The sequence below is a fragment of the Argentina silus genome, assembly GCF_951799395.1.
Source record: "Argentina silus genome assembly, chromosome: 6".
Classification (NCBI taxonomy): Eukaryota; Metazoa; Chordata; class Actinopteri; order Argentiniformes; family Argentinidae; genus Argentina; species Argentina silus.
In genome coordinates this window covers 21,276,367-21,297,412 of record NC_139660.1, presented here as the reverse complement: position 1 = coordinate 21,297,412, position 21,046 = coordinate 21,276,367, and the positions used below count along the sequence as shown (strand labels likewise).

Below are 21,046 nucleotides of genomic sequence, written 5' to 3'. Positions count from 1 at the left end.
TGAGAGTAGCCCATTCATTCCCCAAATGACAATCCTGTCCTCGGTTCCATTTGTAACCTTTCAAGTCCTCACAGACACGCATGCCGGATGAATGCTTTCAGTGATGTCCCTTCTTTTACATGTGTCTGTAGATAGTCATGGTTTTAAGTGTTGCATTGATGGTCAGTGTTGTGGTTCTGAAGTACAGTAGTCAGAACCCTTACATGCCCTGTATGGCACTGGTAGTGGTTTAGTCAAGAATGGTCAAAAGGCACATCCTTTAAGTGGGGTGCAGGGCAGAGAAAAGGTCAGTATAGAATGAAGGGAGTCCTCACACTCAAATACTCCACCACATACTTTTATTAAACAAACAACGTTTCCATCCGACAAGGACGATGAACATCTGACCTGACCTGAAGAAGATCTTTGTCAGATCGAAACGTTGTTCGTTTCATAAAGGTACGTGATGGAGCACTGGTAGTGGTTTATTACACATCCCTTTCTTGATACTCCGCACATCTCTAAATGCACATCTCTAAATGCTGCAAAAGACAGGAGTGTGAACGTACATATCTACAAGACATTAAAATGTAATTGTCACAGTCATTTTCATAAGTAATCTGTAATTATTAACGACAAAGGTTGAGTGGGGTCATTTTGGTCTTTAATCTTCATGATGTCACACACAGACGGGCAAGACTACAAAAGTAGTTTGTTCACAGTATTGCATTTTGCACAGTGTTATACATACTACAGTGTTTTAAGTGAAGGCACAAAACAACTGATTATTCTCGCAAATAAACCCCACCTACAAACATGAAACCAAGGACACGAAACGTGGCAGCAATAACAGTAATACAGAATTCAACTAACTTTTTCTTCAGTTAGATATCTGGTTAGATCACCTCCTTAAACCTACTTTTCCTTTCCTCTTCTCTCCTTCTGATTGTCCAGTTTTACTCTCTCTTTACTCTCTGACCATTTGTGCAACTCTCTGTAACCATTAAAATATACCTGGCTCTGCTACAAAAGTACACGTACAAGTTATACTGTTACATCAGTTAATATTTTTTTTACATTTGCAACTTAAGGAACATGCTCTCACAGTAAACAATAGCGATGCACCTCATGCGTCTTACGATCAACGTACGATGACTCTTACATTGCATCACAAAAGCATGACAGAACATGAACTGAACAGCTGGGACACAGCTTAAAACACACGACAGAATCCTTACATCACAGCATCAGATACCACGTAAATGCATTCTTTCGGTGACTGGAGTCTGGCCAGCGGCCTCTATGCATTGTAGACAATCAACATAGAGGGCTCTGATTTTGGCCAATAGACAACCTCCAGGGGGAGGCTGGTGGAGGTAGAAATCGGAGGACGGGCTTGTTGTAATGTGTTTGATACCATCCCTCATTCCATTCCGTGCATTACAATGAGTCTGTCCTCCGATTTCTACCCCCACCAGCCTCCCCTGACACCCTCCATGCTCCATTTAAATGTCCAGTGTGAAAGACAGATGGATGACAGGTGGATTATGATATGTTGGAAAAATGGAAATAAAACGGTCTTCTCAGCCACAAAGTATTGCTCAACAGTCAATATGAAAACAGAGAACTTGGTCTAGACGTGGATTGGTGCTAATACCATTTAAATTCAACTCAATTTGGGAGTTCAAATTCCACTCAATTCAGGAGTTTAATCCCATTGATTCCCTGATTTTGGACTGTCATGTGATTGGCCCCAACCCTGGTCTATACAACAGCACCATATCAAGAACACCATTGGAATAACTAGAGAAAAGCCTGGATATATGTTCGGGCTTGCTGCAGTCTGCAGGTTTTTATGCTCCCCATAAAACCAGTAAAAGTACATTTCCACACCAACAGAACACTAACTGTATACAAAATATCAATCAACACCTCGAACAAAACATAGAGTTACAACAAATACCAAAGATATAATAATAATAATAATATTTTTTACATTGACTTCAACTCTAATACATTCTCATTGTTTGATGGAGTGCATTGTAAACACAGATATACATCACATGAAATAAGGATTTTATGACTCCATAAAACAGGATTTCATTCAAATTTGCCTCTACATTTTGCTACATTCACTTGTGTGCTTTCACATCTTTGCACTTGAGAGGAGACTCCCATATCAACACTTGTCATACAAGGGATAACTAGACCCGTTTTGCTTGTTTGGCCTGAAAAAAATAACCTGTTTGCCCAGCTAGTTCAAAGCATGATATCGCAATTGGCGGTGGAACATTTTCAACTTTCAGGCCTTGGATTCAAAGTCTACACTTCTCTGTTTAGTAGCAAAAGGAATACTGTGTCATGGAACTAACCCTGTCTTGAAATGACAGAGACAACCGTCTCTATACAGAACAGCATGATCTGTCTCCTGTGATTGACAGCATGATCTGTCTCCTATGATTGACAGCTGCAGCTTTGGGCTGCAAGAGGAACAAAGCTGCATGCTCAGAATGATTTTCATTCATTGATGTCTATTGCAACGATAAGAGATCCTCCGTCTTTTTTTTTTTTTTTTTACAAAGCTAGATCATTTAGGAATAATTGGATTAATTACACCATTAATTACCACTACTGTATATTGTAGTACTCCTGGGCTGGGTTTGGGAAATAAAAAACTACTATATATTGTCTCAGCTGTTTGCGCTCTCGAAGGCCACGGGTATGCTGGTTTTCAACCATTCCACCATTTTCATGTCTATATTGTGTTGTACAGTATACATTATTTACATAACACATTGATTTATTTCAACGTATTTTCTCTTGTCAATTGTGATTGTTTCATGTTTAAGTAAGGTATCTTGTTGGTCCCTTACTGTGAGCATTTTCAAAACATTATTGAAGGTCAATTGTATTGTCCACATGCATGATAGACAGTTTGATCTACTCACCAAGAGCATCACAGAACGCTACTTAAACCAAAGGAGAAGGTTTAGAAACACCTATTCATACATTTGGCTGCAACAACCAGCATGCACATGGCCCTAAAGCCACTAAATGCAATTCCCTGTTCCTTATAATCTATACATTTTGACTAGATACATTCATTATGTATATATATCTTATATACATTTTTCTTGGGCCTTGATTAGGGTTCTCTAGGTTTCATACCCTGCTGACCTGCGGCGCTGGGTCCAGACTTCGTCTCTGCGGTGATCGGGTCGGCAGTACCCAGAGAACTGAGCCACTCTCTCCCTGGGGGGTTTGGGGAAAGCCCGTCCTAGCTGGGCCGGGTGTATTCTCCCCTCCTGGGGACAAGACTGTGACAGCTGGCCACCTGCTGACCTACAACCAGGAGACAGAGCAGACGTCAGACACGACACGACACGACAACTAGGCCACGACGCGGGCAGAGGCAGTCGCTGGTGCAGACACTGGTGATTCCAGGAGATAAAGCCCCTTGCCGGGGGGGGTCATTACTTATACATGAGTCTGACATGAGGCTGTCAGTGACGACATGAGATCCTTCTGCATCATTCATGCGGATCCTGTGTCCTACCCTTTGAAAGTGGAATCATGACAACATAATCAAAGAGAGAGACTCGCGAGAGCTGCTGTCCTGAAGCCAATCACTAATGTAAAAGTGGGTGAGTAGGGGAAAACTTGCCTGCTTTTGGTGATTCTATGAGGGCCATTCTCAACTGTCTGGTGCTGCGGGGAAAGAGGAAAAAGATTGTACCGAGAATTGTACCATTTTGCAGACAAGCACAAAAGCTGAGATTGGCCAGTTCCGGGAATGTTTGAAAGGCTATCACGTTTCTCTTATCAGATCGGCAGGAAGGCAGAACGCATTTCTATGGGCTCCCTTTCCCTCAAGACGCCACTTATAGTCATCAAATCTCAAGGGGTTTACCAAAGTGGAACAAGTATGATTATTATTATTCAACCTTTGTCTTAAATCTTTATTTATACAAGGTGTCCCACTGAGACCGAGTTCTCTTTTTCAGTGGAGCCCTGCTTACATTACATGATATCTCAAGGGTTTTACAAAAGTGGAACAATTACAAAGTTCGTTTCTCTTTCATTCGTTACTCTGTCATTCTGATCATCATCATTCTGAACCCATTCTGAATAGTCATGATAAGCACCTATTATTAGAACTGTTTTACAAACATATTTTTGTATGTACAGTAGGCAGCAGGTTTGATATTGTACAGTACCATGTAGTCTGTGCAGTTGGCTGGACTGGAGGCGCTCTGGTAGTAATCCAGCAGCCTCTCTGCCAGGGTGATACGTCTCAGGAGGTTCTCAATAAAATGCTGGATACGGACTTTACCACACATCTCGTGCTGGGCAGCCGTCTCCAAGAAGTTCTGAATGGTGAGGACTTCCCTGAAAAAAACAAAAACCAAAAGAACAGAGAAATTCAATGTCGGAAAATAGGAGGAGGAGGAGCAAGACGTTGTAGCTCACACAGACAAAGTCGCTGACAAAGACAATGCTCGACATGGTTCAGGGCCCAGTGTTTCAAAAATGTTTAATCTAGATCAGAATGATCCGGATTCTTTTGTTGCGATCCAGGATCAGATCTATCTGGCAGATTTTGAGTAGTATAGGTGGGGGACGGGGGGGACGGGGAGGAGGAATCAGCCAGCTCGATCTGAACCTGGACAGCAAAAGAAGAAGAATTCGGATCCAGATTCAACTTTTTTTGAACCACTGGGCCCTGGACAGCACTTACTGCTCCCTCCTCTCCAGCTCGTCCTCTGACTCGTTCAACTGCTTTCTCAGCGTGGCGATCACCATCACCGCCACGTCCACCTGCCGGCTCAGCGCCCTCTCTCTCTCCTTCACCTCCTGCCTTTCCTGGGCCAGGTGCTGGGAGTGTGCTCGTTCACACAGCAGCTCTGTGTCCGTCTGGGCCAGCTCCGTGCTCACCCTGTGCAGCCTCCTCTGCATGGTGCTGTCCGCCGCCCGCAGGACATTGGCCAGCCTGCGTCGGACCGACACCTCCCCAGCGCAGGCACTCTGCTCTTGGGATACAGCCACGGGCTCGCTGCCCGGGTCTGGAGGGTGGTCCAGGGCAGGGGGAAAGGGGATGGGATGATCTGTCCCGTGGTTGGACTTGTTGAATTTGAGACCATCTTTACTAGTGTCTTCTTCCTCCTCCTCCTCCTCCTCTTCTTCTTCTTCTTCCTCCTCCTCCTCAGTCTGTGTCTCTTCCTCCGCCTGTGTGCCCACACTCTGTGTACGACACCTCTCGATGCAGCTGGTGTCTCGGGGGTCGCTCAAGGAACGCACATGCAGGGCTCTCTCTGGATGAGAGTGCCCCCTGCGGGTTGGGAGGCTCAGCTCATACATTGTGTGGTAGGTGTGGTTGTACTCCAGGTGGGCCCTCAACGAGGCCAGGCTGCGGAACCTCTCGTGCTCCCCACACCGGGGGCACCGGAACGGGAGCTGGGGGATGACGGCCGCCCCACACGCCTGCCCATTCTCAGTGAACAGAGAGGTACTCCTGGCACAAAGCTTCTGCTGCATTTCACCCGCGACCTGGACGCCAAAGAACAACATTGCAAGTTGAAGTCCAAGTAGACAAGGATAACAGAAGTCACTGATAGCAAGACTGAGAGTCACTCCATTGAAATACAACTAACACTGATCTAATCAAATCTGTCCGGTTAATACATAATGCCATTTTGTGTTTGAGAGGAGGTGAGTTTTCCTTAATGCAATATCACCATAAAATGGACAACCCACAACTGTTAGTTATAGAAACATGGATAACCTAATATAACCACTGACATACAAGGTGGCCTGCTAGGTCTGTTATCTAGATCATCAGCATTCTAGCCAATAGGTGACATTGACAGCAGGCGACCATAGTGCCACTCAACAAAGGTGCAAGGACACATTTTAAGCCAAGACACAAACGACACCCATTCCCCTCTCTCTTTCTCAATCTGTAATGCTCAATGTCACGAATGTAACAGGTATTCTGTCCATGTTTAGCAATGTCTGCTATGGCGTGGCTAACCCAGCTAGCTAGCTTTCTTTCTTTCTTTCTTTTCTATACATGCATGCCATTTCGGCAGACAGTTGAACCTGAATTTGCATGCCGATGTGATGGAAACGAGCATTGCCATCGAATTTGTACTCACAAATGTCCTTAGTGTTCTGGTTACATGCAAAACTGCGGCTCAGCAGCTTAAAGAAGAGCGCAGTCGAAACCTACCACCTTGAACAGTTGACGCGTCTGGGTGGGTGGGTGGGTGAGTGGGGTGGGATGCTGGGGTGGGGGGGCGGTATGGTATCTGCAAATGAAACCTTCATACAATAAGCTATTTTTTTCAGTTTCACACGCCTGTCAGTGTCACCGAGGGAAATTATGCGTAAACAGGTTCGAACCCTGCCCCACTGGCTCGCACTTTTGCTTGAATGTCTTTATTTGCACATGACGGCAACTGGCATATTAAGCCATAATATGCGTCGTTAAGTAAATGACATGAAAGAAACACACAACCTTATTTCCGAATTTACAACCCCCCCTAGACTGACATATTGTAGCGTTCAACAATCACGCACTGTGCGTCTCAGACAATTGGGCGATACCAATCGGTAACAGACGGGGGGCGATCTCAGAGTATGTCTTTGTAAAAAAAAGCAATCATCAAACTAGTATTTTACTTATTACTTACATGTATGAGCATATGCATAAGGATAAGATCAAACCCATGCCACCTGATGAGTAGACACCCTACAAGCCATTTTACAACACCTCGAAAATTCGAATTTGAATATGGTACAAACCGGTTTTGTTTGGCAGATGGAAGGAATCCGAACCGCAGCCGCTTTGGTTGGTCTGTGTGCAGGGGCTTGCCTGGACTAATGGCGAATATGGAATATCCGCGGGACGTTCAAACTTTTAGGAGAAATGCAAGCACTAGATCCACTGTGTCATCCTCATCGTGCTCTTCTCTCGCCATGGAGATCAAAAGAAAGAAAATACGACAGAGTACTCTGTTTTTGCAATCCGAGGTAACGCACACATGTCTGATTTCTGTTGCCAATGCTGGACTGGCGAACGTTGGCTAATGAGCTCGGGGGTCATTAATAGGGCACAGAATGCAGTGTAAAGATTGTATATCACGAAGTTTTACATCCCCACAGTTTAGCTGTTTAAAGCTTGTATATCACTAAGTTTTAAGCTAAACTGTGGGGATGTAAAACTTCGTGATATACACGCTTTACATTGCATTGTGTGCCCTATTAATTACTAAACCAAGTTAAACTCCTGTACAAGTTAAACTCCAAGTTAAACAACTGTATTTTGCTCAACTGGGTGTACGCTTCTTTCTGATCTGTACATATTATTTTCTGCTCTAACAACCAATTATGTTCTTCCAGGCAAAATGCATGAACAGGTGTACAAGTCTGAATGACAAGCTTCAAATTATAGAGGACATGAATTTGTTGTATATACGACAGATTTCTAAGAAACTACAGGTAGTAGACGAAATATAGAGGGAGAATGATGATGTTTACATCCCATATCTAGTTTTAATCAGCAAGATAACCACACAATTCTGAGACTACACCAATATGTGTCATTGTGATCAATATTTCATACAATAAGTATGCCCCTTGACCTCCAGTCTTCACATATCTGTAATCTACCAGAGAGGTCTGACCTGTCATCAGAACTCAATGCCTGAATGACACCAAATAATGTAGCCTATAGGGGTACTGAACATCATCATAATCCTTTTAGTAATCAATGTTTCATTTGTTAGATTTCCTGTTTTAGAGTTGTCAATTGACCTATCCAAAGTCATGCACATAAATAATGTTATAGCTAGCTAGTTGCTGTGTGTCACAACGTCATGCCCCATTAAGAATGCAGTAGCTACTAAGAGAAAGTAAGTATTGCCCTTGGCAGTATTGGTTCAGTTCCAACCGTTGCCTCTAGTCTGTGCTTTGTCTCGTCCGCCCTTTCATGTTCCTTCATTAGGCTTTATGTCATCACCACTTCTCCCAGCCAACATCAACCCATCCCTTCTGCCTGCAATGACACAATACAAAAGTCCCATACTCACCTGTCTGCTATGAGCTCACGGCTTTTAGCCTACGATGGTTAAAGGGTTGGTTCACGATTTTCCGACCTATATTCAGATGGTTCCTAACTTTAGCTGACTTTAGCCACCGCCAACATTTGTGGCCAAATCACGTCAATGTAACTTCCAACCATGTCTGAGAGTTTATTTGTGGTGATTGTGGCTACAAATAATGATTTCTTTTAATTTTAAACAATAGATTTGATATAATAAGTTTGCTGGTAGTGGTAGTGGCTATTTAAGCAACACTGAACCATGGATAACAGGTTCTTCTGCCCCAATAAACTACTTTCAAGATAAGGAACCATCTAAGTATACATTTAAAAATCCTGAACCAACCCTTTAACTTGGATGATGATATTGTGATTCACTCTCTGTTTCTGTGGTGTTCCTCACACCCACAGGACAGTGACGTCCAGGAAAGGATCGACTTTGAGATCCGCATGCGGGAAGGGGCCTACAAGCTCCTGGTGGCCAGTAGCAAGAGAGAGCAGATCCTCGACGCCTCCAAGAACCTGCTGACATGCAACACACGGATCAAGGCCTACCTCACAGAGCTGCAGAAGAAGAAAGAGGACCAAGATATGAGGGGTGCAGCTCAGATGAGGTGAGAGAGCAAGGTCCTACATTGTGACCCTGTATGGTCCTGTGTATGGGTTGGTAGTCGGGTTACAGTGGAGTGAAACTGAATGTAATTCAATACAAACCCTTTTTTTTGTGCTGTAGCTTATCAGATCCAGTTTCAATTGATCGTGTGGCTTGTACGGGAAAAGTGGCCTTGTCAGGTAAAATCAGAGTTTTCATTTGCTGTCATGTGTGTGAAGATGTAGCTAGCTACTGAGATTATTGAGCTGAACTGCATCTTTTGTTATCTTTGTTGTTGCTGAGAACTGTCTGGTAGTCTGTTTTGGGATTATGTAACTGATAGGCTTTTCTCCCTCCTCTGTAGGGCTGAGAATACTGTTAATGTGGAAAGACTCTGACCACTTCGATAACAAAGGGAGTGAGTGCCTTCTGTCATTGAGTGTTTTGAAATGCCAGAGCGTGTTACTCAGTTCAATGGATTGAGACTGTTAGTAACCTAACTAAAACATTTTAAGGATCATGTGCACAGCATTCTGTACATATCCTTGCAGTTATTCAAAATGGAAATTGTTTGAATGTATTTTATTTTTGGAGATGGTAAAGTCATGATTATGGACCCTGGTTTTAGGCTCTCGACGGGTGGCTGTATTCTGCCTGATGAGAATTGGATCTGAAGTGTTTGACACTGAGATGGTGGTTGTGGACAGATCGTTGACAGACATTTGTTTTGAGGGTGTAACAATTTTGTAAGTATTGACATAACATGAAGCATGTTGGACTGTATATTCCTTTTTGAAAGCATTGTTACACTAAACTTTTGTTTGTTGTTTGGTTGACCCATATACTGTATTTAGAAGTAAATAATATAAAAATAAAATACAATCTCAGCATTTAAGTAAATATGAGCCATGGAACGACACCTTGATTCTTTCACTTCAGCAGGGGGAGGCTGGTGGAGGTAGAAATCGGAGGACAGGTTCCTTCACCAGCCTCCCCTCCACTACAGCACCCTACCATGTTCTGAGTGTTATCTAGTCTCTAGATGAATCTAGAATGACAGCCTCATGTGTCCCCCTGTCCCCCAGCAACGAGGCTGGACCCCAGTTTGAGCTGAAGGTGGAGCTCTACAGCTGTGCCATCGAGGAGGAGACCACCCTCGTCAACACCCCAAAGAAACTGGCCAAGAGACTACGCAGCTCCTTCAGCAGAGCCTCGGGGAGGAAACTCAGCCCCCTGCTGGAGGCGGGAGACCCTGACACTTTCCTTCAGTCCAACCCAATACCACCGTACGTGAGCTTAGAAGCCCAGTTACATTTCATTTCCCTCCTAAAGACCTCTTCACCCCCACTTACCCCCCTGTACAAAGTTTCTCTCCTGAGAAAAAATAAATAAATCTTCTTCTAGCATTGTGACTGCCTACGGCCCCTGGTCTGAGCATTGATTACTTTATCTTATGAGGACTGATGGATAGATGATTCACTTACTTAAACAAATGTATTTGTTGTAAGTCGCTTTCGATAAATGCCGTAAATGTAAACATTTCTTGTGTGCACATTTCCGAACGGGCTCTGTCTTATTCAGACAGTCATCTAGTTGGTCTAAATCTGTGTCTGTGTGTCTGTGTGTCTGTGTGTCTGTGTGTCTGTGTGTCTGTGTGTCTGTGTGTGTGTGTGTGTGTGTTTTCACCCCAGGGGTTCCAGGTACAGCCTCTTGGCGTATGCCTCTCTGAGCTTGGCCCAGGCTGAAGGCAGCTTCCAGTCCCACTCTCTCATCGTCGTCCAGGATGGTGAGAGCAACAGTCGGACGTGTCTATTCTCATATCTCTACTTCAGGGGAGGCTGGCGGAGGCAGCAATCGGAAAATGCGGAAATTCCGTTACAATGAGCCCGTCCTCCGATTTCGACTTCCACCAGCCTCACCTGATCTGCTTCTTTACATTTACGTGTTTACTTCTTTACATGGTTTTATTGAATGCGATTTGCCTGACAGTCGTGTTATTCCGTGTTTATCTGTGTTTCCCTAGCGGAGTCGTCCTCCTGGCTGCCACTCTATGGGAACCTGTGCTGCCGATTGGTCGCCCAGCCCGTCTGTATGACCAATAGCATGATGAGTGGCTACCTGAGTCAGCAGGTGAGCTCATCAAGGCTCCTCCCTCTCCCTTACCTGTAGAAGTTGCCATTCCATACTGTAGCATTCCATACCACACCATTCCATACCGCACCATTCCATATAGTAGCATTCCATACCACACTATTCCATACCGTACTGTTCCATGTGCCGTCCTCATGGTGCATCACAGATGAGTGCATCCTCAGCTCAAGTGCAGGGTCATTCACCGATTCCAAATCCAGGTCCGTGATCTTGATGACCTGCACGCTGTGGTTTAGTTTACCCCGCATTCCCCCACAGACCCAAGCCATTCCACCGATCAGGAGTTGTCCGTGTGATCACAACGCCAAGCTAAACATTGTCATACCACATTCCACCACATGGTGGCGTAGCAAAGTGATGCATGGTTTGTTTTTTGTACCTTACCATGCTTGACCATATCTCAACAACTTCGTAAAAAAACCCGAAACAGTCTAACGATGAAGGTGTTTAATGGTCTTGGTTGCAGCAATGTGTGGACGGCATGGTCCGGTGTTGCAGCCTGTACTGTGTGCTCAGCGCCGGGTCTCTGTCCTGCTACTTCACCCCTGAGGAGATCTCTGCCAAGGTGGAGCCCACCCTCCTCATCCCCATCTCCAAGGTAAACCTGGCTAGATCTGCCGTCTAGGGGTAGACGCTGGAAATAAGCCACAGTCACCAAATGACCACGTACGGTACGGTAGAATGGTACAGGAGGATCACGTAGATTCTCCTCGCCGAATGAAACGTAATGCAACGCTTGGGGTAACTCGACAACCGTGACGCTTTGATGAAGGAGCTCGCTCCGTCAGCAAATAAAAGCTCTCTTCAAGGGATCAAGTTGCCGTGCGGAGCCTCTCTTTTTAATTTATACGTGTACTTCATATTCCGCGGACTTAGCACCCCTTCTGCAATCCAATTGAAATTGAATAACTCTTGAGTGCCAGCACTTTTCAGCAATAATTCAACACTTGATAGAAAAAAAAGAGGTTATGTCAGTGCATTCAATCAATGCCTAGCTCTCTCTCTCTCTCTCTCTCTGTGTCTCTCTGTCTGTCTGTCTGTCCCTTCCCCCCCTCCTCCTCTCTCCAGGACACCAGGATCCGTGTGGTGGATAAGGACCCCAAGAAGAGGTCCAACGGTCTGACTATCATCAACCCAGTGGCAGGCGGGGCCCTGACTCACGTCTTCACCATCGATACCACGGAGGAGCTGGAGGACTGGCTGGAGGCCTTCTGGCAACACTTCTATGACCAGAGTGAGTGTGTGTACTGTGTGTGTGTGTGTGTGTACTGTGTGTGCGTGTACTATGTGTGTGTACTGTGTGTCTGTGGAGCAAAGTGAGTGTGTGTGGGGAAGAAACAGGAGAGAGTAGAGTCAAAGAACCAATCAATGATTATGATTTATGTATTGACGAATGTCTGAATCCTCCTATTCACCGGATTCACCATATGTTCCTATTTTCACTCCCTGCTTTTCTTGTCTCTCAGGTCAGTGGCAACACTGCTGTAGTGGGCTGATGAAGATCGAGGTCACATCGCCACGAAAACCTCCACTCTTCCTCACCAAGCAGGCTGACTCTGTCTACAATGACCTCAGTGAGTCCAATGCCCTTAAAAACCCTTCACACAAACGTTGCTTGCAGCACTACTTTGACACAGAAGCTGTTGTGCAATCATCTGTTCATCTTCAAGGTGTACAGTGTATGTTCAATAATGAAATGGAATACAGCATTATGTTATATCTCACATTTTGATTCTGCACTGTTTTGCATCTAGAACATTCTAAAACTTTTTGTGTTGATACGATTCATTAATTTGGTTTGCCGTTCATTCTGAAGGTATAAATTCCCCAGACAAGTTTGAAAGCATCACTGACATTATCCACAACAAGATTGAGGAGACAGGGGGCCGCTTCCTCATTGGTCAGGAGGAGGATAGAAAGCCTCCTAATTGGTCGACTCTGTTTGACGGGTCCTGCCCCATGGTAGTGCAGAAGAGTGTCCTGTCACCAGGCAAAAGCAGTCCCTGTCCCAGCCCCAGCCCCATCCCCGGCCCTGTTTCCAACGGCAACAAGAAGCGACGTGCTCCTCCCCCACCCACTGACAAGCAGCCTTATGCCCCGCCCACCCGGCCCGCCCGGCCCCCTCTGCCTCTTCAGTATCAGGAGAAGGAGAAGGAGAACGCGAATGCGGGGGCAAAAACCAAAACCAAGACCGGACGTCCTTCGCTAGACGCCAAATTCTCCGCCATCATCCAGCAGCTACAGAGAAACCCAGGAGGACTGACCCGTAAGAACGCCCCACTGGGTCAGATCGAGCCTCCCCAGCAGGACCCGCAAGAGCACCAGACCCCGGACTCCCCTCCCAGGCCCGGTCCCATCCCAGCTCCGCGCAGCAAACTGAGGAAGTCCTTCAGGGAGAAGATGAACCCTAAAGCCTGGTGACCTGGGCTGGATTCAGGCTTCTGGGGCGCCTGGGCCCAAAGACTACACCATGACTACGCCATGTCTCTGATTTCACTAGTGTGACCTATTCATTAGGAAGTAGAGAAGGAAATTAAGGAAAATCAGTCATGAGGGGGGCGGGGGGCGGCGGCGGCTTCATTTTTCCTATGCTAAATAGCGCCAGTAGTGGCTCATTAATTCCAAACTCATTCTGTGCCATGTCTCATTGGAACATTAATGCATTTATTACACAATTACATTGTACATAGTCTAGCCTTCGTCCATGCATACTGTTGCCTTGATTGTTCGATTTATGTCGACGTGTTTACATTCAAGATAATGCTCACTGTTGCAATCATATATGGACTGCAAAGACATGACTGATGGAATGCAGGGTGAATTATGACCATCCCTGATATGATTTCCTGACCACTATTGTTAAACCACTATTGTTAAACTACTAATCTACTTCAACCGTTCACGGTTGGTGAGCTGCACAAAGGGTCTAGCTAACCAGAACATAACACTAAAACGCTATGTATATATTAAACACAATGGTAACGGTGGGTCTGGAGGGAATGCTGCATACAATGATCTGATTGGCCAGTAGAGGAAAGGAAATAATATCAGCATTATACTCGACTCAGTAGAACCTGTGGCTGAATGGCTTAACTGGACTGGTGGCACTTTAGGGACCAAACTAACGCACATTAACACTGTGGCCTGAGCCAATAACTCTTTTTAAAAAACAATTTAAATGAATTTTTTAAGTTTAGGATAAGAACAATGGCCATTTTGAGGAAATGTTTTATAATTGTAGATGTATATCGCTTGCTAAGGCATTTGTCATTGCAAAAGTAATTGTTTAGTAGTTGGCATTTGTTTGTATGTAGTAGTTAAAAAGGTAGTTGTACAATAATGTCTACATGTAAAGTGTTCTGTCAGATTACTTAGACCTATGAATTGTTGTTGTTTGCAAAATCCTTTTTTTGTTCCAACATGTGCAGTTCTCTTCTGACCACGACTTATTCCTTAAAATCTTTTAACAGTTTGTTCTTCTGTTTGTGCTCTTTTTTCCCGCCCACAGATTTTTCTCTTGGTTTTGACAGAATAGTTGTTGCTACAAGTAGCTGAGGTTTGGTGGAGGTAGAAATTATTCCATTCCATGCATTACAATGAGCCTCAATTTCTACCTCCATCAGCCTCCCCTGGCTAAAGGTATTGATCATGATGATATGACACAGTTGTGCCAAGAGGTGGCGCCAACAACCTAAACATAGGCCACCATGCACCTGGACTAGACATACAGTAATACACTGTAGCAAACACTGCTATCGTCTCAGATGTCATCTTATCCCCTTTAGAATGGCCAGAATCATGTTAGCATATACCCATCCATAGTTAGGATATAGTCATACTTTTTAATGAATTTCTGTTCCAGACGTATAGTCAATGAATTGCACAGTCCAATATAGCCATGTATTTGTTTCCCAACTCCCAATATGTGGTAGAGAAGCACTACAAATAAGGGGAGAAAGACATATGTAGATAGTAAAATATTTTAATTAAATATACAGAGGGTCATATAATACAAAATGTTTTTCTTCATGTTTGCCAGCTGAATGCTTGGTAAACAGATGGCACCTTGTATCCAAAACACTTTAAAGAATGTGAAAAATAACATGAAACAAGCAGATAGTGTGTCCACTTTAGTGTTCAGATCTTATGTTTAAGTGACCATCAAAATGGAACAAAAAAAGTACACAAGTTTGTGTCACCAGCTGTACCCACTTATACTATTTACAGATTTACAACCAGGGGAGGCTAGTGGAGGTAGAAATTAGAGGACAGGCTCAATATAATGCGGGGAACGGAATGAGGAATAGTACGCATTTGATACCATTCCTCATTCCGTTCCATGTATTACAATGAGCGCGTCCTCCGATTTCTACCTCCACCAGCCTCCCCTGATTACAGCATACTCAAGATAACAACTAATGTCAGAGGTATTTACAGCGTTATTTACACAAGAAGTCAGACAGAGAATGTCGCCATAAAATGGATTTGAATGTTTAGGGAGTGCTAAAATGCAGTAACTAACATTACTGAGGCAAACATGACATACAGAACATATACTTCATATAGATGAATGATTATTGTGTCTTGTAAATCTCCATGAGTAGGCTTCACGATGGTCTTTAACAGCAATTGTGTTACAGGTATTTCAAATGTCCCCAATCCCCATTAACAGCAGTTGTGAAGGTTGTAAACCCAGACCAGGTGTTGTCTGTAGTCCTCAGGCAGTCCATTTAGCCTTTTGATCATAGCGTCTGGTACAGAAGTCTCTGTTCTAGAACCTAGATGCACTCACCAATCCCAGTGCTGTACACACTAACAGGAGAGAGGCTGGAGGAGGTAGAAATCAGAGGTTGGGCTTGTAATGCGTGGAATGGAATCAAACGTGTGTTGATTCCACTTTCCATTCCAGACATTACAATGAGCCCGTCCTCTGATTTCTACCTCCACCAGCCTCCCCTGACACGAAACATGCTTTTGTACAGTCCAATGACTTTATAGTAAAATGTATATTTCTATGTTGCTTAAGGTAAACCTTAACTGTGTGTGGCACTACCTCTAATGAAAGGATACGAAAGGCACAATTCGCAAAGCAAAAGTCTACAAGACACATTCATAGTCAGTTATACAGTAACCAGGGTTGGGGTGAGCAGACAGCTGCTAACACAACAGCTTTTCAAGTCGTGAACAAAGCTACAGATTGTGATTTGTGAGCATTCAGCAGCTGAACGCTCTTTCATCATGCTTTATTTTTCACTGAAAAGGACATCATTACAACCCTTACCATTTAAAGGTCCAGTATGTCAATTTTAGCTTAAAAACAGTGGTTAGTGGCCATAATAAATCTGTAGCCATCAAGGAATGAGATCACATGATGACATAACGTTCAGTGAAGTGTGCCGCATTAGTCCAAACAAAGCGTTTTCTAAAGTCTGGTGTCCGGTAGGACACTGGCCTTTACGTGCCTATTTCACGTTTGGTTTGTTTACAAGGAAAACATAGCATATGCATGTTTACACATTTTCAGTGTGGCCAGCGGGGGCAGCAAAACGACATGCGCTCTCATAACCCTAACCTTCAGAATGTTTTTATATCCCATGCCAAATCCCTTGCCAACGATGATGTCATCATTGGAAATGTTAGAGGCTTTTAGGTGCTCTGCTGAAGTTCTCTAGTAAAACAAAGGGCCTCACTGTCTCCCCATAGACAACCTTGATTTTACTGTGTCAACAATGGGAGCTACATCGAGTGGGTGAGAAAGAGATGTTTTTACAGAGCTATCACAGTGATGAGCTGTCATAACAGCAAACATCTCAATGTTAGATTAGGCGTGACGTGAAAAACAAATCCTATGTGATCAATGTATCGTATGAGTAGATTAGCAGATTAGCATCCGGATGTATGACTCAAAAGTGATACGAATGTTCCTGGCAAAACCAACCTCCCAAAATAAGTTATTTCACAACAACAGCTTTAATAGCTGTTCTGGTGAAAATGACACAGGAAAAAACAGAAACCATGGGACATTGTGGTTTGGCACTGTGCTTTTGCAGTGTCATTCCTAAGAATTGGGGCACGTTAATTTACTGTAACACAAACAGGCCCAAGCACCACACGAGAGAGAAGTAAGCTGATGAAATGTACAGAAGGTGGAGTAATTCTCCGCAGCTGCATCAACTTTTCCGATGGTAAACCTTGCGTAACGAGTTTATTATAAAGTCCTATCATGTTATTTTTTTGTGTTTCAACCAGTGGAGGCTGGCGGAGGTAGAAATCACACGTGTTGGATACCGTTCCTCATTCCATTCCATGCATTACAATGAACCTGTCCGTCCTCCCGATTTCTGCCTCCACCGGTTTCAACATTAAAAGCTTCAGAACACATATTTAGAAAATGAGGTTGTTGTACTGCAGTGATTTGGAATTCAATCCTTGAGAAAACCAGTAAATGTGATTCTCCTTCAGACAAACATGCCAATAAATGTTCTCTGTCTCGTCTCTCCCACTCAAAGATAGTAAGAACCTGATTGTTGAGTGACAGATACAACCTGGTCGGTGAACACAAACACAGCATCATGTGCAAATTGGAACAAACTTAAGTGGTGAAACAGCAGACAGAACAGTGCAACAAACAAAACAAAACAAAAATCCACAAACACATACATACAAAACACAGGGCTATTTGTCCAACGCATGGAGTTTTGTCCACAGTCTGCATGTGAACCAGTGTTGCCATGCTGACTGAAGAATGGAACAACTAAACCCAGTGAGAGGAGGGGGGGGTTGGGGGAATCCATGCTGGCCTGGCCTGGCTGTTAGAGTCTGGTGCTGGGGTGTACCGAGGACAGTGAAGGGGGGGTGAAGGTGGACAGGGGGTACAGGTGGGGGAGGAGGTCCCCGTACAAGGCAGCACCCCCTGGGTGCCTGTAGTAGTGGTGCGGGCTGGGGCCCGAGGCCATCAACTGCCTCTGGAGCATCATGGAGTGGAAGGCCAAGGGCGGGACCAGGGCGGACACGGCCGTCTGGCTCTTCAGGTACTGCAGGGAGTGTTGCAGGGCATCCTGCCTCTGAGAGACCAGGCTGCCGGGGTACATCCCTGGGTAGAGGGGCGCGTGGGGAGGGTACGTGTGGCCCTCGGGAATGTGGCCGTGGAGGTGAATGGCGTACGCCGGCTCGGCTGGTTTCAGCTCCTCCCCCTGCGGGTCGCCCCGTCGGACGGAGCCCGCGGGGTGCATGGGCGTCACCACCCGCACCTTGCACTCCGGCATGCCCTCGTCCTCCAGCTCGCCCAGGCTCCTCTTGTTGGTCCGGGAGGCACCGACAGCTTCGGGGTGGACGTTACTATTAGGAAAGGGCTGGGGGGGTTCCGGGCTCTGTTTGGGGGCCGTCATGGGGGGGACCCTGCATGCCTTGGGGTGACAGTCTAGACCCTGATGCAGCATGGGGTACTGGAGGCCACAGAAAGAGGGCTTTGTGTAGGACGACATCCTCTGAGACATAGTCCTGTTCATAGTGAAGTCTCTGGGCTCCTCCTCCCCAGGTGTGTGTGTCCTCTCAGTGTAATGCGGAGCTCTGTAGGCCAAGCCTTCTCTGTCAGGAGGGTTGGTGGGGGGGAAACCCTCGCTGTTCTCACTGCAGTCCCTGATATAATGGCCCCTCTTCTCTCCATTGGCATAGCTTGTCATTCGCTCCTGACTGAGGCAGTTCTCTGTCTGGCGGTAGAGGTTGTGCAGGTGAGGGGAGGAGTAGCAGTCCCCTCCGTAGCTGGGGGTCTGGGTGGGGACCTGCTGCATCAGCTTCTCCGCCCCAGCGTTCTCTACTCCGTCCTGGGGCGTGGTCCTGTGGAGGTAGGGCTGCCAGGGGGGGTTGTGGCGGGGCTGGAGGTGGGCGACGCGGCAGGTGTAGGGTTCCGATAGGTCCCCCAGAGGGCTCCTCTCCTGGGGCTTGACGCTCTGGACGTGCTGGATGACGGAGGGCCTGAACACGGGAGCCACGTCTGGGCTGTCTGTCACAGAGACCTGTCTCTGTCCTGTGCCCACCACCTCCTCACTGCAGCCATCACTCACATCACTAACACTGACCAATGGAGCGGGAAGAGCAGGGGGAAGTGGAGGAGGAGGAGGAGGAGGAAGAGCAGGAGGAGGAGGAGGAGGGGAGCTGAAGGAGTAATTATTGTGTTCACAGACTTGGGAAAGGAGCTTCTTCTTGGCTAGTGGGGACATGACCCCCTGGTTGACCTTACAGTAGGCCGTTGTCTGTAGGTGATCCTGGTGGGTGTCCTTCTGACTGGGGGAGTCCTGTCTGTCTGTGGGAGGCTCAGGCCCAGTGGAGTCCAGCTGCTGCTGCTGCGGGTGGGTCTGCTTACCCACAGGGAGCACCTTCCCCACCCTTCCTCCAAGACCCTCTGTAGATGCAGCTGCAGGAGTCTCCGGTGACCCTGGCTCCGGTAGACTGCTGTGGCCAGGCTTGCTATTGTCCCAGTGGGGTGGATACTGGCTCTCAGGGGGGGTTCTGTCAGCTTGGCGGTCCCCTGGGTGGTTCCCTTTCTCCGGGCAGAGTTTGTCCGTCTGCTGCTGGATCGGTCCCTTTGGATGCCTCCACTCGGGCTGGGGACACGAGTCTCTGTGGAGGAACGGCGTGGCTCTGTGGTCTGTCTGGAGGAGGTTCAGGGAGGACTCAGGTTTCTCCTCCTCGCTCAGAGCTTCCTCTTTCTTCAGGGTGAGCTGTAACTCCTCCTCTTCCTCTGGATCCTCTCTGACCCTGCCTTCCTGCTTCACGGCTGCAGGCTCCAGGAGAACCTCCGGGACTTCGGGCACCTTCAATGGAAAGGACAATAGTCACACTGTTAGCTGATGATCATGTCTGGTAAATGAGTAAATGAGAGAGAGAGAGAGAAAGACAGAGAGAGAGAGAAAGAGTATCTTATCACAGACCTGTGAGTGCTCCGGGGCCTTAGTTCTGTTGTCTCGTTCCTTCCTGGTCACCTGACCTTTTGTCCGCTTCGTCGTTGGTCCTTTGGGTTTGGCGGCCACCTCTGGGGGACTGGGGTCCTGTGTCTTGAGTTTGACCAGGGGGACTGGGGGCTTGTCATTCTCTCCTTTGGAGTGTCTCTCGTATGGAAGGAGGAGTCTTGAAAAGACAAGGGAGAGAGGAACACTGAGTTCATGAACATGACCATAGGCAATATTCACCGCAACTTTGGACGGCTGTTACCCTGTGTGTGTAAAAGACACAGTAGGAAAGAAAATTCACTCCTGTATTCATTCAATACAGAGGAAATTCACTCTAGGGTGTTATACAGTATCTGGATAAATTAGCTATGGAAGGAATACATCTGTGACAAAAGACAAATATTTTTGAAAAGAATTACATCTGAAATGACCCGAGGGACTTTTTAACTTTTTTAACACTTGACTGACCAGAGCACATGTGACCGTGAATGAGTTTACACGAAGCATGCTCCAACACAGAGCTGGTATTTACTGGAGCCCCCACCTGGCACTGAGCCAGGAGATGAAGCCAGGCAGAGACCCCCACTAGGAGTGGTGGTAATCTCTAAATCACATAACTGAAACAAAAGCCAACACATTACAGCTGGTGAAACAACAGCCAGGCCGTCTGATGATGATGATTACAGGGTCGATTGTGGCGTGTTGTTATGACCACGATTTCATCAGATGTGTGAAATCAAATATGCTTTCAGTATCAGTGTGGCACATTTCCGCTTAGTTCCAAAATTCTTTAGAAAGGCCCAACCTACTCCTTTGCTAGATTTTATGATAACAATGTGCAGCCAATGAGAAAACATGGCCTCTCAATCATGAACAAATAAGGCTCTCTCATGTAAGAACATGATAAATTGTTGCTCAGCTCTTCTTCAAACGACACTGCGGTAAAACAAACAGTGAATGTAGAGTGGTTTTCCTCCTCTTCAAAAGGAAAATGCCTCTGAGAGTTCAAGTAGCTCTGTGGGATTTTTGTTATTTTTCCTCAGAAGAAAAGTGCTGGCAGAGAAAGCCGTTAAACTACATTTCATACAGCTGGCACCAGGCCCCAGGGCAAGAGAGGAAATGTATGATTAAATGTGACTTATTTGAGAGAGAGGGGTGAGTGAGTGAGGGGGGGGGGGGGGGGGGGGCGAGAGAGGAAGAGAGAGGAATGACATGTTAATGGAGGGGGAGAAAAAAAGAAGAAAAAAAGATTCACCATAAACCACTGAGAAATAA

At 45.9% G+C, this 21,046-nt stretch overlaps 3 protein-coding genes across 3 annotated transcripts in view; 1 reads left to right on the top strand and 2 right to left on the bottom strand.

Moving 5' to 3' along the window:
• Positions 1-636: 636 nt before the first annotated feature.
• On the bottom strand, positions 637-5,523 carry znf365 (zinc finger protein 365). The gene is made up of 4 exons (XM_083671351.1): positions 4,718-5,523; positions 4,197-4,368; positions 3,644-3,687; positions 637-3,321 (listed from the first exon to the last, which is right to left on the bottom strand). Exons 1-4 carry the CDS (start codon positions 5,512-5,514, stop codon positions 3,135-3,137), a joined length of 1,200 nt encoding a protein of 399 aa, XP_083527477.1. The 5' UTR covers positions 5,515-5,523; the 3' UTR covers positions 637-3,134.
• A 1,338-nt stretch (positions 5,524-6,861) lies between these two features.
• On the top strand, positions 6,862-14,295 carry rtkn2 (rhotekin 2; the record flags this gene model as incomplete). Its single annotated transcript, XM_083671676.1, has 12 exons — positions 6,862-7,011; positions 8,492-8,694; positions 8,814-8,872; positions 9,037-9,090; positions 9,301-9,418; positions 9,758-9,958; positions 10,364-10,458; positions 10,696-10,802; positions 11,290-11,421; positions 11,892-12,057; positions 12,290-12,397; positions 12,640-14,295. 12 exons carry the CDS (start codon positions 6,862-6,864, stop codon positions 13,242-13,244), a joined length of 1,998 nt encoding a protein of 665 aa, XP_083527802.1. The 3' UTR covers positions 13,245-14,295.
• Positions 14,296-15,628: 1,333 nt separating this feature from the next.
• Positions 15,629-21,046, bottom strand: part of LOC310805570 (AT-rich interactive domain-containing protein 5B-like) — a gene marked incomplete at its 5' end in the record, with an annotated part of 48,822 nt that continues 43,404 nt past the window's right edge. Inside the window, 2 exons of the mRNA XM_083671309.1 lie at positions 15,629-19,636; positions 19,754-19,949. Of these exons, the coding sequence (XP_083527435.1) occupies positions 17,636-19,636; positions 19,754-19,949 (2,197 nt within the window). The 3' untranslated portion in view covers positions 15,629-17,635. The remainder of the gene's footprint in view (positions 19,637-19,753; positions 19,950-21,046) is intronic.

Excerpts from the sequence above, each read along its gene's own strand:
- znf365 (XM_083671351.1), bottom strand. The coding sequence starts at position 5,514 with ATGCAGCAGAAGCTTTGTGCCAGGAGTACCTCTCTGTTCACTGAGAAT. Across the intron at positions 4,369-4,717 it reads GAGCTGGAGAGGAGGGAGCA|GGAAGTCCTCACCATTCAGA; the intron begins GTAAGTGCTGTC and ends TGTTTTTTTCAG. Across the intron at positions 3,688-4,196 it reads CCAACTGCACAGACTACATG|CACCAGACAGTTGAGAATGG; the intron begins GTACTGTACAAT and ends CTTTCCCCGCAG.